Source organism: Semicossyphus pulcher, unplaced genomic scaffold, assembly GCF_022749685.1.
Source record: "Semicossyphus pulcher isolate SPU_LCO1_2020_fin unplaced genomic scaffold, fSemPul1.0.p SCAF_17, whole genome shotgun sequence".
Classification (NCBI taxonomy): Eukaryota; Metazoa; Chordata; class Actinopteri; order Labriformes; family Labridae; genus Semicossyphus; species Semicossyphus pulcher.
In genome coordinates, this window is record NW_027211681.1 from 17,347,366 (window position 1) to 17,362,709 (window position 15,344).

The 15,344-nt window shown below is 42.6% G+C and overlaps 1 protein-coding gene across 3 annotated transcripts in view; it reads right to left on the reverse strand.

The window, feature by feature from the left end:
• The window catches only part of znf827 (zinc finger protein 827), a 77,408-nt gene that overhangs the window by 17,845 nt on the left and 44,219 nt on the right, over positions 1-15,344 (reverse strand). For all 3 annotated transcript variants that reach the window (XM_069665757.1, XM_069665756.1, XM_069665753.1), the window contains exons 6-8: positions 11,275-11,517; positions 6,829-6,883; positions 6,492-6,592 (exon numbers count right to left, since the gene is read on the reverse strand). In XM_069665757.1, the coding sequence (XP_069521858.1) occupies positions 6,492-6,592; positions 6,829-6,883; positions 11,275-11,517 (399 nt within the window). The remainder of the gene's footprint in view (positions 1-6,491; positions 6,593-6,828; positions 6,884-11,274; positions 11,518-15,344) is intronic.

A 15,344-nucleotide genomic window follows, 5' to 3' on the forward strand; every position in this document is an offset into this window, starting at 1 on the left:
GTCATCCTGCTAAATCCAGCCCACTGATGAGGCCTTTGTGAAGGTAAGGCCTCCACAAGGAGGAAAAGGAAAGAATCATTTGTGGGCAGGTTCCTATATTATCCTAATGTAAAAGAACAGATGCATTGGCTTTGGAACGAGGAGGTGTTAAAGGACATTTTACTGTTGTCGGTCTGACTCACAAACCCCGGAGCATTTTGTCAGTGTCTGTCTCACATATTTCATCCCCTCTTTGCCCTTTACATGCAAACCAGTGAATTTATGTTGTGTGCCTTTTGTTTATCGGCTTTTATCTGTGTCACACCATCCCGCACACGTCCTTTTGCTACTGTCAAAGCAGAATACGGCACATTTGCTTTGATTTAAGCACACAAAAGTGTATTTGAATCTTTTTTTAAATAAAGAGATGGAAGGTAAAGAGGGGCATATAAAGGGCAGAGTGCGTGTGAGATACATGTAGGTTATTATTTTGTAATTTAGGTAACAGGAGGGGCTCAGAATAAAATTTTTTGGGGGGGCTTTTTATGCCTTCATTGCTCGGGAGGACAGTGGATAGTGTCGGAAATGAGAGGAGAGAATGGGGGGATTACACGTGGCAAAGGGCGGACGTTGGGAGTTGAACCTGGAGTAGATGTATGTGTGCATATGATGTAGATATATATATATATTTATATATTTATACATATGTTTGTATACCAATAATCTGAGCCTATATCTAAGTTGCCTATTATATTCTATATTCTTATCTGTATAATTCCAAACTTGGTGAAAAGGATGCAAAATTTCATGTACCCCCCTTCCCCACACAATCATGTGTTGTTTGTTTGTTATAGCTGTATTTTTTCTTTGTGCTTAAAATGCAAAATATGAAATAAAAATTGTAATGATCAAAAAAGAACTCGAGGACTGCAGCCTCTATACGGACCACCGATTCATCCAGTCAGTAGTTATCTGATATAATGGCACTGCATTATATCTTGATTTAAAAGGAAAAACACACACATATATAAATACAGTATAGATGGTTTATAGTCTCACATTTAGGCAAAAAAAAAGCTACATGATGTCAGGAAACAGATTAACTAAATAATCAGCAAAAACAGCGAATAAAGCAGCACCTGTTGAAAGTATCACAACACGAAATTAAGGATAACAGTGACGAAAATTTCCAACCAATTAATAAATGTTTTTTAACCGTTTCTTAACCAAAAAAACAGACATTAACAAGAAAAGACTTCTGTCGAGTCCATCCATACATTCATCTAAAACATTAGACTTTTAGATCTTCCCCTTACTCCGAACAAAACCAGTGAAGGTTTGTTCATTATTGTTTTGTTAAAAACACAAGAAAACAAAACTGCCGCAAAGCCGCGACAAACTTGCTTATATTAAATGTAGAGGTTAGAAAAAATGCCTCATTAAAGAAGGAATATTCAGAACATTTGTTCCCGTCACCGCGTGATGACTCCTGCTGCTCTTGTCTGTGAGCGCTGCTGTAAGGAGCTGACACTCTTTCGACTGCATCTTTCTTTCAACTCTTTTAAAAATCGTAGTATTTCACAAATGAGAGTTTTTGTTTGATGAACTTGCGCTGATAGTCAAAAATGAAATCGTTTCTATTTCTATTATGTAAAAAAGGCTACATAAAAGTGGGGGCAATAGGAAGGTAATGTAATCGTTGTGTAATTGATGTATGCCCGAACACTGCGTGACATCGGTAACACAACCACCGCTGCAAGCTTACACAACATACGTCAACACACCTGCCACCCTGGCCAACCCGCAGGTCATGGACTTCCTGACCTCAGGAATCTGTCTCTGACCACAACATGGGCGCTGATGTCCGACTGTGTATTCATGCTGCTTTTCTCCAATCTCATTGTCTGTTATGGCTTAATCTGAGAATCCCAGATCTTCTTACGCAGCTTCTAGGTAAAGCTTAGCACATAAAAGCATTAACTCACTCAAAAGTGAGACCGGGAGATGGTCTGGTCAGCAAGGGTGGAAGGCCTCGACTCAGGAACACACTGATGATTAAGCCAGGTAGGGCGGGGCGTGGGGCTTGAAGTTAGGGCTGCAACTAATGATTTTTCTTTGTTTTTGATATACTTTATCAATCCTGTGGGGAAATTCAATGTTTTCACTCCGTCATTATTTCAAACATGCTGCACACACTGGTCGGAAACACAGACATGCACAAACAGGACTCTGTGGACATGCATTAATGTCAGAGTGAGGGGGCTGCACGTGGACACGCGCCCCGAGCAGTTGGGGGATTCGATGCTCAAGGACGCCTCAACAGTGTCCAGGAAATGACACGGCACCTCTCCAGCTTTCAGTCCCAATTCCCATGCTCAGTCCATACCTGGACTTGAACCAGCCACCCTCCGGTTCCCAAGCCAAGTCCCTACAGACTGAGCTACCGTCTAATATTTTCTAAATCAAGAAAACTATTATTTTCTCCATTAAGGATTCATCTTTTAGACTATGAAAGGCAAAAAAGTGGTGAAAAAAAGTTCACTATAAACCTTTAGAGGCCAAAGTGACGTCTTCAACACTCCAAACCCAAAGTGTCTTCATTTACTCTCAGAAATGACAAACAAAAGCAGCAAATCTTCACATTTAACAAGCTAGCAAATGTTTGTCATTTCTGCTTAAAAAATGACCAAAGCTGAAGCCATGTACAGAGGCTACAGTCCTCAACGCTCTGATCGCAGGTTCAACTCCAAGTCTGTGATCATTTGGTGCATGTCATCCCCCACTCTCTCCTCCCCACGCTTCCTGTCTCTCTTCAGCTGTCCTATCCAACAAAGGCAAAAAAAAGCCACAAAATTACCAAAGCGATGAATCAATTATCAAAATAGTGGACCATTAATTTTGATTAGATTGGTTATTTTTAACTTTAATCTTTGATTAAGTTATTAATCTAAAAATGGTTGCAGCTTTACTTGAAGTGGTTAATAGAGAGAGAGAGAGAGAGAGACAGAGAGAGAGGGGATTCAACAAGAAGTGAAGGAGTGTGCTGAACCTCAGAGTAAAAGGAAAAGACAGTAAACTCCTCGGGACACTTTCTCCTAAAAGGAAAGGCTAAAGTTTTCACCTCTACATAAATAATTGCACCATAAGCAGCCGTCATATTAAGCAGCTTTCTCCCTAATAATCTGAGAGGGGGAAATAAAACAGTTAAACTAAAGAAAAGAAAAGGTGTAGATAGAAACACATGAAGCAGAGCAAAGAGTAAAAACAGTAAGACAGTAGAAGAGCGAGCGGCGGAGGCTGGATCTGAAGCTTAAACACACAAGGGAAAGGGGAGGTGGACCGGGCGAATTAACTTTCAGGACACTCTTGACACCCAGAAGCCAATCAGATTTTCATTAACTGGCAGAGGGACAGGCGAAGCTGGCACAAGCTAATTAACCTCTGGATCTCTCACTGCCAAAGGAACATGGAGGGAAGTTGTGGGATGCCAGGGAAGAGAGGACGAGAGGGAGACAGGGGGGGATGCCCCGGGCAGAGGCCTCCAGGTTGGGGAAATGAGTGAGAGAGCAGAGAGGCCGGATGGAGCTCTAAATATGAAGCAGGGAGAGGAGGGTTTGCTGGAGAGGAGGGTGAAGCATGTAAAGTTGGAGGTGGTTAATTGTGATGTGTCTTTGTGGCCGAATACACAGATTTAAAGCTTGATGTCTTCATGTGTAGTACGTTTAGGGCTGCACGATGTGGAAGTGGATTTCAGGTAGAGCAACATCTTTCTTTATAAAACACAAACTGACTTGTGGGCTGCAGTTGTCATCTTGTCATCTTCCATTTCTAACTAGGTTCAAATGTATATTTGATCAGTGTGACCAGCTCGGTGACTTTTGGAAATGAAAGCTCATCTTCTCCTACTTCCTGTCGGCACACACAGCCTCGCGCCAGGTGTGAACTCCAGCTGTAGCCACTAAAAGTTAGCACTCTGCGGCACGTCCGCTCCGCTACCAGCCCGAATATGTAGCCACAGCGTTAACGAGCACCGGGACGAGGTGCCGCTGATGACGGCAATACACACGCTTAAAAGCCGCCACGCATAACTAAAAGCCTTCCTCGATCATACCTCCTGTATTATCTGTGACGGCAGCAGCATCGCGTGCATGTTTACAGTTTACAGGCAGGTGACACACAGACTGCAGCTCAGCGGTCAATTCAGTTAATTTACCTCGCAATCGCACGTCCTGCAATGTGTCTATTGCACATGCGCACATTGTAATTGCAATGGTTAAACAATTTATCGTGCAGCCCCGAGTTAGATGAGTAGCTTCAGCTTCAAAGTCTCTGTGTGGGTGAGAGTGTGTGCTATACAGTGAGGGTCTGTAAAACATGTATGCACATGTAAGAGAAGTGTAAATACGACTGTAACCTTCTTTGAGTTCACTTCAGGAGCCGACACAGAAAATACTCCTTAAAAAAGCGATGCAGTCAGTATTTGGGTTCCACTGGTTCATAAACCTTTTGGCTCACATAATGACTCGATTGAACTGGAAACAGGCTCAACCTCCCACTTACACTACGCAGATCAAAGATGTTATGCAACACCTTCAACTGTAAAAAAAAAAAACTAAGAATCATGTAACAAGGCTCCATTGAAAAACTTCATAAGACTTGGCAACCCTTCATTGATTAAGAAGAGGGCGGGCAATAAAATCCACTGAACTCTTTGATACACTAACTTGGTTATTATCACTTATGTGAGGCGTTAATAAACACCATGTAAAGCAGATTTGTACCTTAATTAACATTTATATAAAAATCTACTTTATGTCTTCTATTGTTCGTATTTGTGTCTGTGGATCATATTCTGTAACTGCTTTTAGAATATTTTCTATTACATGTCAAACGTGTTTATTGAGATGTAGGGCTTTTATTGGAACAGTAAGCCAGACGTGCTAAGAGTATAGTAAGGTTTAGTATGTGTACATGGTACAGGCACATGGGGACTTGATCAGTAAGACTATTTGAAAATAACAGGAACAACTGGAACACCGATCAGCCATAACATTATGACCACTGCCTATTACAATGGCACCTGTCAGTGGGTGTTCCAGTTGTTACTGTTATTTCAGTCTTACCGATCCAACAGAAGAGCTACTGTAGCTCAGATTGCTGAAAAATGTAATGCTGTCAGATCGTGTTCATCACCTTTTTAAGGAATTCATAAATCTGCCCTCAGGACGACACAATAAAGCAGTGCCAAGAACAATAAAGAGATGTCATACATAATGCTAGAATTAGCTTTTTTTTTTTAGATGATTTTTTTTGGCATTTTATGCCTTTATTGAGAGAGAGAGAGGTCAGTGGAGAGTGTCGGGAGAGAGAGCGGGGACGACACGCGGCATAGGGCCGAGGGTGGGCCATGTGATTTAACCGCTGAGCTAAACCTGCGCCCACGTAATGCTTACATTTGTAAAAGTGGTTATTAGTATTCACAACGGAACCAAGAATGTTATGACTTCCTGTACTGTGAATTTTGACGCATATCGGCATCGGCCTTTTTAAAAATTTTTTTTTATATATTTAAAAAAAATATATATTTTTTTGTATCTGACGGCCGATAAAAACTGGGTTATTTTGGCTCTGATGCATATGCTTAAAGGTATTTAAACAAAGTTAAGTGTTGGAGTTTGTATTATTCAAAATTTTGACACCAATATTTTCACTTTTACTGCAAATGAATATCGGCTTCGGTTATCGGCCTCCTTGACTACTAATAATCGGTATCGGCCCTGAAAAAAACATATCAGTCTATCTCTAGTATGTATTGTGATTTACCATGATGTGTTTTAATCAACCTGTGAGGCAGTTGGAAAATCTCCACATTTGTTCCCAATGAAGAGTTTTTTTTATTAAAGTTTGTGTATAAAGTTCTGATTATCGCTCTCGTCCCCACTCAGTCCCACTCCCCCTGTTTCTGACACCATCCACTGTCCCCTCTCTCACAATAAAGGCAATAAAAACAAGTATGTGTATAACGAGCATCTCGGCTTAACCAATTATTTGTCTAAGCTACAATAAAAATAACATGAAGACTTGAGTCCACGTCTTTGAAGAAACCAGGCTATGAAAAATGCAACGGCCCTCACTGTTGGCAGTTGGCCACCATTAGCCACCGTTGGCCTTGTTTTGCTAAAAGAGAGTGATACAATGGCATTCACAACTTTGTATTGATATAACCGGCAAGATGTCTTTCCATTAGCTTGTTTTGTCTTACCAACTGTTCAGTTTTCAATTTACGGTCATATATGACAAAGAAAATCTGCACACATTGAAATATGAGAAGGCGGACCGGAAAGCGTTTGGCATGTCTGTTTAAAAAAACAAAAAAACTGTTGAATGACTAATCATTGTAGCTGCCATCCGTTTACTGCCTGAAACAAACTGCTCATGATATGTCTATGTTCCTCTGCTGCACCTCTAGTCATGTTTCAGTGTGTGAGTGTGTGAGTGTGTGTGTTTCTCACCATGAAATGCTGCCCTGGTAGAAGAGCTGGCCTCTGCGGGGGAAGAGCTCTTGGAGCGCGAGTTAAAGGGTGATTGTCTGAAGCACTCGTCCAGGAACGGGCTGAAACATGATACATAACACTGACGGTTACATGGCCCCTATTTTAAGCACATATTCAAAGAGTATTTAAAAAATGTGGTTTAAAAGCCCAACAAATATTATGTAATGATACATAATAAAAAACATATAAATAATGTGTGTTAAAAAACAACATTATGTAAAACTCAGGAGAACATTAAGAAGGCAAAACATTATGTAACTAAGCAGCAAATACATGTACATTATTAATGACTCACCTGTTTATTCCCACCATGTTACTGTCTTTGTGGTTGTTGGATTTACTGACTTTTTCTGAAAACAAAAACAAGAAGAAGAAACTTATCAGATGAGTCAACTTTCAAGTCAAATCAGGTGTTTCAATCCACCTCCTATGTATGACCGTCTGTTATCACATCGGCTATAGTTTGACGACGATATAGCCTCTGGGGACAACGGCGAACATGCTGGGTGTGTAGCCAGCGGTTAGCGATAAACGACTTCCAGTCAAGATTTCCTTTTCCGTGTGCTGCATTGTTTACAGTAAAAGAAACCGTTTTTCTTGTCATTTACTTTAATTAATGGGTCTTTCCTTTGTCGAAATAACATCATGATGCTGATTAGTAAAAAGTAAAAATGAAGCTTTTGTCAGGTCTGTCCTCAAGAGGAGAAGAAAACTGCTTTTAAAATGCTCGTTTGTTCGGATCGGATCAATCTGACGCATTCGAGGAAGTCGGGAAATCTGACCGCTGAATGGCTTTCGTGACACAGCGCCAAGGAAATTTGTCTCTAGCTGTTAGCCTGCAGATGTCTGTTTATAGAGATTAATAAGAAGATAAATCATCATCAGATAGCCGCTGATGAGAGCCGCCTGCTTTTGCTCTCCACACGGACTGTTTTTCCTCCATACGCCACAGCCTGCTGATATGTGATTGATCAATATTACTCGGACTACAAGCGTACTATAAACGGAAACACTTGCCGTCCCTAAAATCCACATCCCTGACAACTGAACCTTCTCAAAGACGACTTAGCAAACTCTATCAACTAATGAAGAACATGTCTGGTGGCTAAAGGAAAAGCTAGTAAGTGGACCTCGAGCAAATAAACTAGTGTTTGAATTCATACATTTTAACACTCAGATTAAGTCCTGGGTCCGCTCTAGAGAAGATATATTAAGATGTATCAAGCTGCCACACTGTATTACTCCATCAGTTAATAAATCAGTTAATAAATTGTTCCCAAAAATGTCCTTAATCCTCCCCGCACACTGCCCATCACAGAGCAGAGAACACACTATATGATCCCGATTCCTTGTAGTTTAGCTCAGCTGGTAAAGCACAGGTTCGCCATGCCAGCAGGGGTGTATTTGCCATCTGGAGTAGTGGGAGTCTCTGGTGGTCCTGCCGACCTGAGGGCCCAAAGTAAGCCCAGCAACACCAATGTGAAAAGATTTTTAAAAAGAATAACAATGTGCATGGCTGATCAGATCTACATCAGACTGCCCAGATGGCACATGTGTGTGTGTGGAGCTCTTGTATGTAAATGAGGGGAAATGAAATATTACAAACACCTTTGGACATTATAGAGTCCAAACAACTATGGCCTTAAAAAGCTGCGCAGGAGTTCAACACCGCTCCTATCATAAATAATAAATAAAATAAGAAGATTATACAAAAGTTAGGATCTGTTTCAAGGCTTTTTGGTGATTTCCTTCCTTCCTTTGATTGCACAGAGCTAGCTAATAGCCTAGCATTCATTAAACAATGCAGTTTAAACCTCTGAGCACACAGGGAAAGTCTGCTGAAGGAGAACATTTTCAAATATTTCATGGAGCCACTTAAAGGAGCAGTTCGCCCCTGGAAAAAGCCGCTGTCAGTCAAAGCTGGTGTTCTCTGTAATCGATAGAAGCAATAATATATGAAATTGGCGCCATAGCTGTGGTGAAAGTTATACAAACAGCTTGTGGTTTCGTCCATTCTACATTCCTACAACACCCAGCATGCATTGCACCCCTCCCTCTGAAAGGAACGGTCCAGCGAGAGGCTGGAGTAAAATACTAACGTTTCGCTGCAGGCAATGGCTCAGAGCGGTACATAATCCGAAATACGACGAGATTATACCGGTGGATCGTCTATAAAATCTTCAGGTCTGCAGTCTACATTTCAAACCTGATGATTTTGAACGAGACATGACATCGGAGGCGGGCGCCCTAGACTGAGGAAGTGTAGTTTAGAGAGAGCCAAATTGCAGTTTTTTTTCTACCAATAATAGCATGATAGGACTGAGGGTGAAAATCAGCGAACTGGCCCTTTAAGGAGGAAAAAATACAGAATGTTTGTCCTTCTAGTGATTTTTAAACCAACTTTAAATCAGTGTTTTTTTCCCCCCTGACACATCAGCTCCTGCTTGTAACTAGCTGAGCGCTTAGTTTCCCAAATCCAAAAAAGGCCGGTTTTTATTCTTTGTCGACATCAGATTAATTACAGAGTAGTGATTTTACAACATCTGATTCGGCTGAGCTGAATCAGACAGCTTCTGATAAATAACAAACCTTTTTTTTAAAAGATTATTTTTTTGCCTTTTTGAAAGCTGCAGAGAAGGATTTAGGTTTAATAATTTAGTGGTAATATTTTTCCTTTGCAAATTTGCTGTTTGTATTTAAATAAGGTTTTTTTTATACATGTACAGTATATTTTCCCTTTGGCTGTTTTTACATTGTTTGACCCCACCTGTCATCATAGTGCCTATCAGCCTACTGGTGTGTCTCCCAGTTTCCAGAGAACTATCACATGAAGAAAACCATTGCGTCGAAACGTAGCCTATTCAACTTTTTGTGGCATTGAGCTTTTCTTCTTTTTCTTGCTCAGAAAAGCTGAAGAGAGACAGGAAATATAGGGAGGAGAGTGTGGGGGATTACATGCAGCAAAGGGCCGAGGGCGGAAGACGAACCTGCAGCAGCTGCGTCGAGGACTATAGCCTCTATATATGGGGCGCCTGCTCTACCCTCGGAGCTAAACCAGCGCCCCTTTAAATTACAAACTTCACATCATCATTCACAAAACAGGGACGTTTTCTCTTTTTTAGCAGGCTGTCTTCTCTGTCAATTGCAGAGAAGCTACAAATACAGGTAAATATATAAGAACGTGGACTCAAAGGTGTCAATAATTGCTCGAGTATTCCAAAAAAAGATGTGTTCCTGCAACTTTACAGTGTTGGCAATGTTCACAAATGTCCCTCTGGCAGCTTAGATCACACCTGTTTCAGACATTTAGCCATTTCTCTAGAGTCTGTTGCACATGCACTTGTATTGTGGTCAATCTTTGTGTACCAGGGATCCTGAGCGCTGTTTCTGAGTCAGTCACTTCAGGTCAGTCATGGTTGAAGGTCATTATCATCAAATTAATAGCAGTTCAGTAAAACACAGTAGAGTGGAGTCTTGTATACTAATGATTTTAAGAGATGTCTGAGTGGTACGTAAAGTGAGGATTGTGAAATCAGCTAATGCCACTACTTGGAGGGCTAATGTGAGCACAGAGCAGGGGGTGGGGGTGTGTGTGTGTGTGTGTGGGGGGGGTTCAGTATTCAGCGGTAAAGAGCACTATACAAAATGCCTGAGAATGGAGCCATATGTGTGAGTTTCAAGGCGATGCACTGAAGTGAATTTCAAAGCTGCAACCGTCTCAGTGTTCAGAGCGACCTTGCTACTGATGTGTCTCTGAGGTCCTACTGCTCTGGGTAATTCATATTGATTGCTCATTGTGTGACAGCAGCCCACTCTGTTCCAGTCCCCCTCACATTCAGACCCACTTCCAAGGGGGGCGGGTTGTCGCTGTTGCCAGGCTAGCGATGCCCTGGCCTCCCTGGGTGGGCACACTGGGTACTCTTTCTGCCCTCTCTACCCTCCTTATCCTCTGCCCCTCGCTACAACCCCCCTCCCGACGCACCCCTAAACACCCCACTCCGTCACACTGTTCGCCAAGGACAGAGGTCTCTTTCGACGTTGCCATGGAGATGCCGCACGGGAGAAATGTAAAGGCAGGGAGGGAGGGAAGGAGGGGAAGTGCAGGGGGAGAGCGTGTGCAGCCAAGTGTGCTTGAGCCGGCATGTCTGAAAACGAGTCGAGGGAGGGAGAGAGAGAGAATGAGAGAAAAGACGAGAGGGAGGAGGGAGGAGGGGGGGCATTTGTGCAGACACCACTCCCCATGGGGCCTTGTGTGAGTGTGTAAAGGTGTGCATGCAAGACTGTGTGGGAAAGAAAGACTGTCAATGTGTGAATTTGTGAATATGTGTGAGAGCAAGACGAGGAAAAAGATTTTACACGAGCTTGTTTCTCTGTGTGGCATTTAAGGGAAGCGATCGGAGGCTGGATGTAGCTGGGGTCACAACCCAGGACTTCCTCAACCCCCCCAACACACACTCACAGTCAAGCACACAAAGCTGCACCTCAGAGCTCTGTCTTAATCTAGCAATACAAACAGCTGTCTGCTGCTTCAATGTCACTTTCACGGCCGTGCAGGTAAAAAGCAGGATGTCATAACATGTCACATATCCTTGACTTTACAACAGAGCCACCAGAGGATGGAAATGGAAACATAGGTTTATGGTTCAGTATCACAAAGTGTCCAAGGTTTACTCTGGTCGTGTGTGTGCGTGTTGTGGATGTACAGTTGCTCAGAGAACAGCGTGTACCTGTAGGATCATACCTGACAGTTTGAACAGTAGTTCAGAGGCCATTTTGACCGATATGTCCTGCGAGAAGAGGTCTTTCTGGGGGCGGGCCAACGTCTCGGGGAGGTTACTCATCGGCTCACTCTTCTCACTCGCCCCTAAAGTGCTGAAGGCCAGCAGGTGAGAGGCAGGCGGGGTGAGTTCTGTAGGGGGTGGGTCCACCTCCATGGGCTCTGCCTTTACTTTCACCTTCTGGTACTGGGCTTCTTTGTTGTTCTCTGCAACAGATGATTGAACAAATATGGTTAGAGTAGAGATTAAATGATGACATTATCTGAGGTTTGATGTTTACTCACAGAAAGGAGATTACTGTGACTGTTTAAGGATCTAGACTGGGCAACGAGGACAAACACAACCCTGTAAACGCATTTTAATAAGTGTTTGCTCGTCTAATTTGCTGTATTTTTTAAAATCGCAAAAAGATCGTCAAAGAAAGTCACTTTTTTCCAACATCGTGCAGCCCTTATTCAAATACAGTATATGGAGAAAATCACAGGACTCTGCATTACACTGTACAGACATTCCCATTTATGTTTAATTCAGAGTTTCAACTAGATCCTGTATCTGACCTTACATGTACTTAAAATCAAAAGCACCTGAGGCAAACAGCTACGATCCCAAAACATTTAGTGTGTACACTCAAAAGTTTAACCTTTATCTTGAAATGAATTAATCTAGGCCTTATAAGTTGCAGTGAAATGTCTGAGCCTTCTGTGTGACCTCCACATAACCCCGACTGACCTGCATAATGAATAAAGGCTTAATATGATGTGATGTTGTGGGTAAAAGCACCTGTCAGATGTGCTCATCCTCTACGAGTCAAGTCAGTTTTGCTCACACAGCAAATAAAAAATAAAACAATTTTGACTATCAACCTAAAGTACAAGTAAACACAGCGTGGAGCGTACGTGTTTAAAGATATTGTACGAATGACACTGAAGCTAAAAATAACAGCAAAAACATGAGAGTTGCTGCTAAAGCCGCGCTGAGCCGGTTAGCATGTTGCTGTGTAATTATTAGGGCACGAGGGCACCGAGAGGTCACACTCTCACTTCGGGGAGGGCTCCAGCAGCTCATCGCACACTAAAACACTAAGAGGAAGATTCTACGTTTACAACAACCAGAGGTGTTTGAGTCAAGACTATCTGATTGAAGGGAGTTTTTTTCCCACACATAAACAACGATGGGAGAGGGTGAAAACAGCTGTTGACTCGCTTCTCGTGCAAGTTCAAAAGGTGAGGCAAAGAAAGCGGGCTAAAAATAGTCGGGATGGCATCTGTTAGGAGTGTCCTGAGCCGATCTGCAGAATCAGACACAGACTCCGCTCTCTCTACGGATATTAAACAAAAGACTAAAGGCCGTCATAAAAATAATATTGAAAGGAAAGTGTGAGACAGACTTTTTTTCCTTAATGCAAAAACTGGCTCCCTAATGGTTCTCAATGGCTACATTTACTCGATTAAATGGAGGCCTACTTAAGGCTACTGTGAGTATAAACAGTGCAGATAAATAAATAAATGATTAGGACGCCCGTTAGCATCTGTACAGCAGAGGTATCTGATCCTTTGACTGCAGTGATGGCAGGAGGCAGTGTCTCATCGCGGTGACAAGCAGGAGCAAGACAAAGCAGCGGGGTTGATACAGTGCTGCTGACATGGCGACTCAGCACGATTATGGGATATATGAATTTGGCAGGGCATCGGGAGCAGAGGGAGGGGCAGGGGGAGGTTAGAAGAGCTGGAGAAAGGGTGGGGAGGGAGGGCGATACAAGACAGTAACCCTGTGCTAACCCTGCCACCCCCCTCCCCTCGCATTCTCCGCTGCTCTGCTGAACGAGGCCAGTGTGAGACATCAAGACTACTCTATAGTATGTTGTGTGCACATGTGAACAACATGCAAGACTATCCCTTGAATTACTTTGTTTATGTGGATGAACTAAACTCCCCCCTGCCTCCTCCCAGAGGTCCAGGTGTCTGGTTTAGTGGTAGGAGCCAGCGTGAGGGGGGACACTGACAACCATCAGCCCCACTAATCCCTTAATCAGGTGGCCAGAGTTGGCCAAGAGTAACCTAGGAGAGGCTGATGGAGGGGCAGAGCAGAGGAGGAGAGAGACGGGCAGGCGGAGGGGAAGGGGGCACTGCTCTGCAAGGGTCAACCAAGGGACATGCGAGCTTCCATCATTGGATCACCACCCTAACAACAGAGGCTGAGTGGACTGCTGTGCTGCAGAAACACGCACAGGTACACACCCACATGCTACCATATGCACTTGAGCTCCCCAGTGCTGGGACGAACATGTTCTCAACCCAAAGAGTGATCACATGACACAGAGAGAAAATATTTGATCATAAAAACACCAAGTCATGACATCACAACGAGGCGGATCAGAAGTCTACCTGTCCGAAAAAAATAGAAACCATAACTGTGGCTCGCTCTCACACTGATAATAGCCGTGGCTTTTTGGTCGGGGTCATGACCTAATGTTCTGAAGCCGCAGAAAGCAGCCCTCAGTCTGCCTCAATCCGGCCTGTGTGTGTCTGCAAATGAGTGTGTGTGTGTGTGTGTGTGTGACCCGTCTTTCTATGTGTCTATGTGTCATCCCCTCTGGTGCAGAAGCCGCCTCTGTGATACACCAGCTGCCATTAGGCCACAGAATCAGGTCTGTCTGTGTGTGTGTGTGTGTGTGTGTGTGTACTAAAGTGTCTGTGCCCTTTCTAAATAAACATCATAGCTTTTCTTTAGTGTCAGTTTTGCTCCAGTTCCTCCTAATAACACTTAAAAGAACCCCAGTAAAACTTAACATAAATAAAACCTACATGTGGGAACTATGGGAAATAAATGGTGTTAATTGCAAACTAATAATTAATCTGTGTGTTTTATAAGTTATAAATGGTATACATGGAAGCTGTTTTTGCAGGGGAAAACAGGGGAACTGATTTCTGAAATATAATTTCATAACAAGTAATCTAGTAAACTACATTGTCACTTAAACAGTTTGCTGTACATTTATTCATTTTGCCACATAATGCACAAAGTTCTCTGCACAGTTTGGCTGGTTGAACTCCTATCTGAAAATTAGATAGGGACAACAAAGTCCAGTCTAATTACCTGTGATATTATTTAAAGGGGCCATATCTTTTGAATGGATATTCTCACATTTTGCATGGGTGTCACATTTTTGGGTGTTTATTGTTCACAGTGAAAAAGTGAAAACTGCATAATCCATTTTTTAATTTCTAGAATTAAATTTTTAAAAAGGTTGCCTCTGAAATGGGCCGTTCAGAACAGCTGCAGGTTTCTACATAGAACCTTGCTTTCACTGAAATCGACCAATCGTCATTCACCGTCATTCACCTCAGGCTGCCTTCTTGCACTAGCTTGTAGTCAAGTCGTTGTCAAGACTTCAACTGACCATTCCAATACCACCTGGCGATTCTGGCTCGTACATATAAGGCTGAATAACCGATCCTAGAGCAGCCATGTTTTCTACAACTTTGGAGTGACAGTGCAGTGCGGCCGCAAACCCACGTGAGGGAGGGGCTCCAAATACTGTCAGCCAATCGTGGCTAAGGTCTAACATTTGAATGGTAAAACAGCTTCAGGAGGAAGGAGAGGCTCCGAAAAATAATTAAATAAAAATATTTATACATTTTTTTAAACAAAACAAACTTCAAAACACATTCGAATCATAGAAAATTGATTGCATAGCTAAATAATATCCCCTTTAATATGCCAATATCAAGTTCAACTTCATCATCAACATGTGTATAGGAGAGCAGGGTTACACAAAAACAGCATATAAAGAGATAATGTTGTCACATCTAGGTTATATAGTTCCATTTAGATCCAAGTCCTAAAACTTTTGGTGTCAAAATCCTATGAGCACTTCCTGTTGGGCGACTGTGGCTCAGTGGTAGACTTGAACATCTCTCAATCTGAAGGTAGGGGGTTCGATCCCTGACTGCTACAGTCTCAAGTTGAAGTGTCCTTTGGCAAGACACTGAATTCCAAATTGCCCCCAAAGGCATAGCCATCAGTGTGTGAG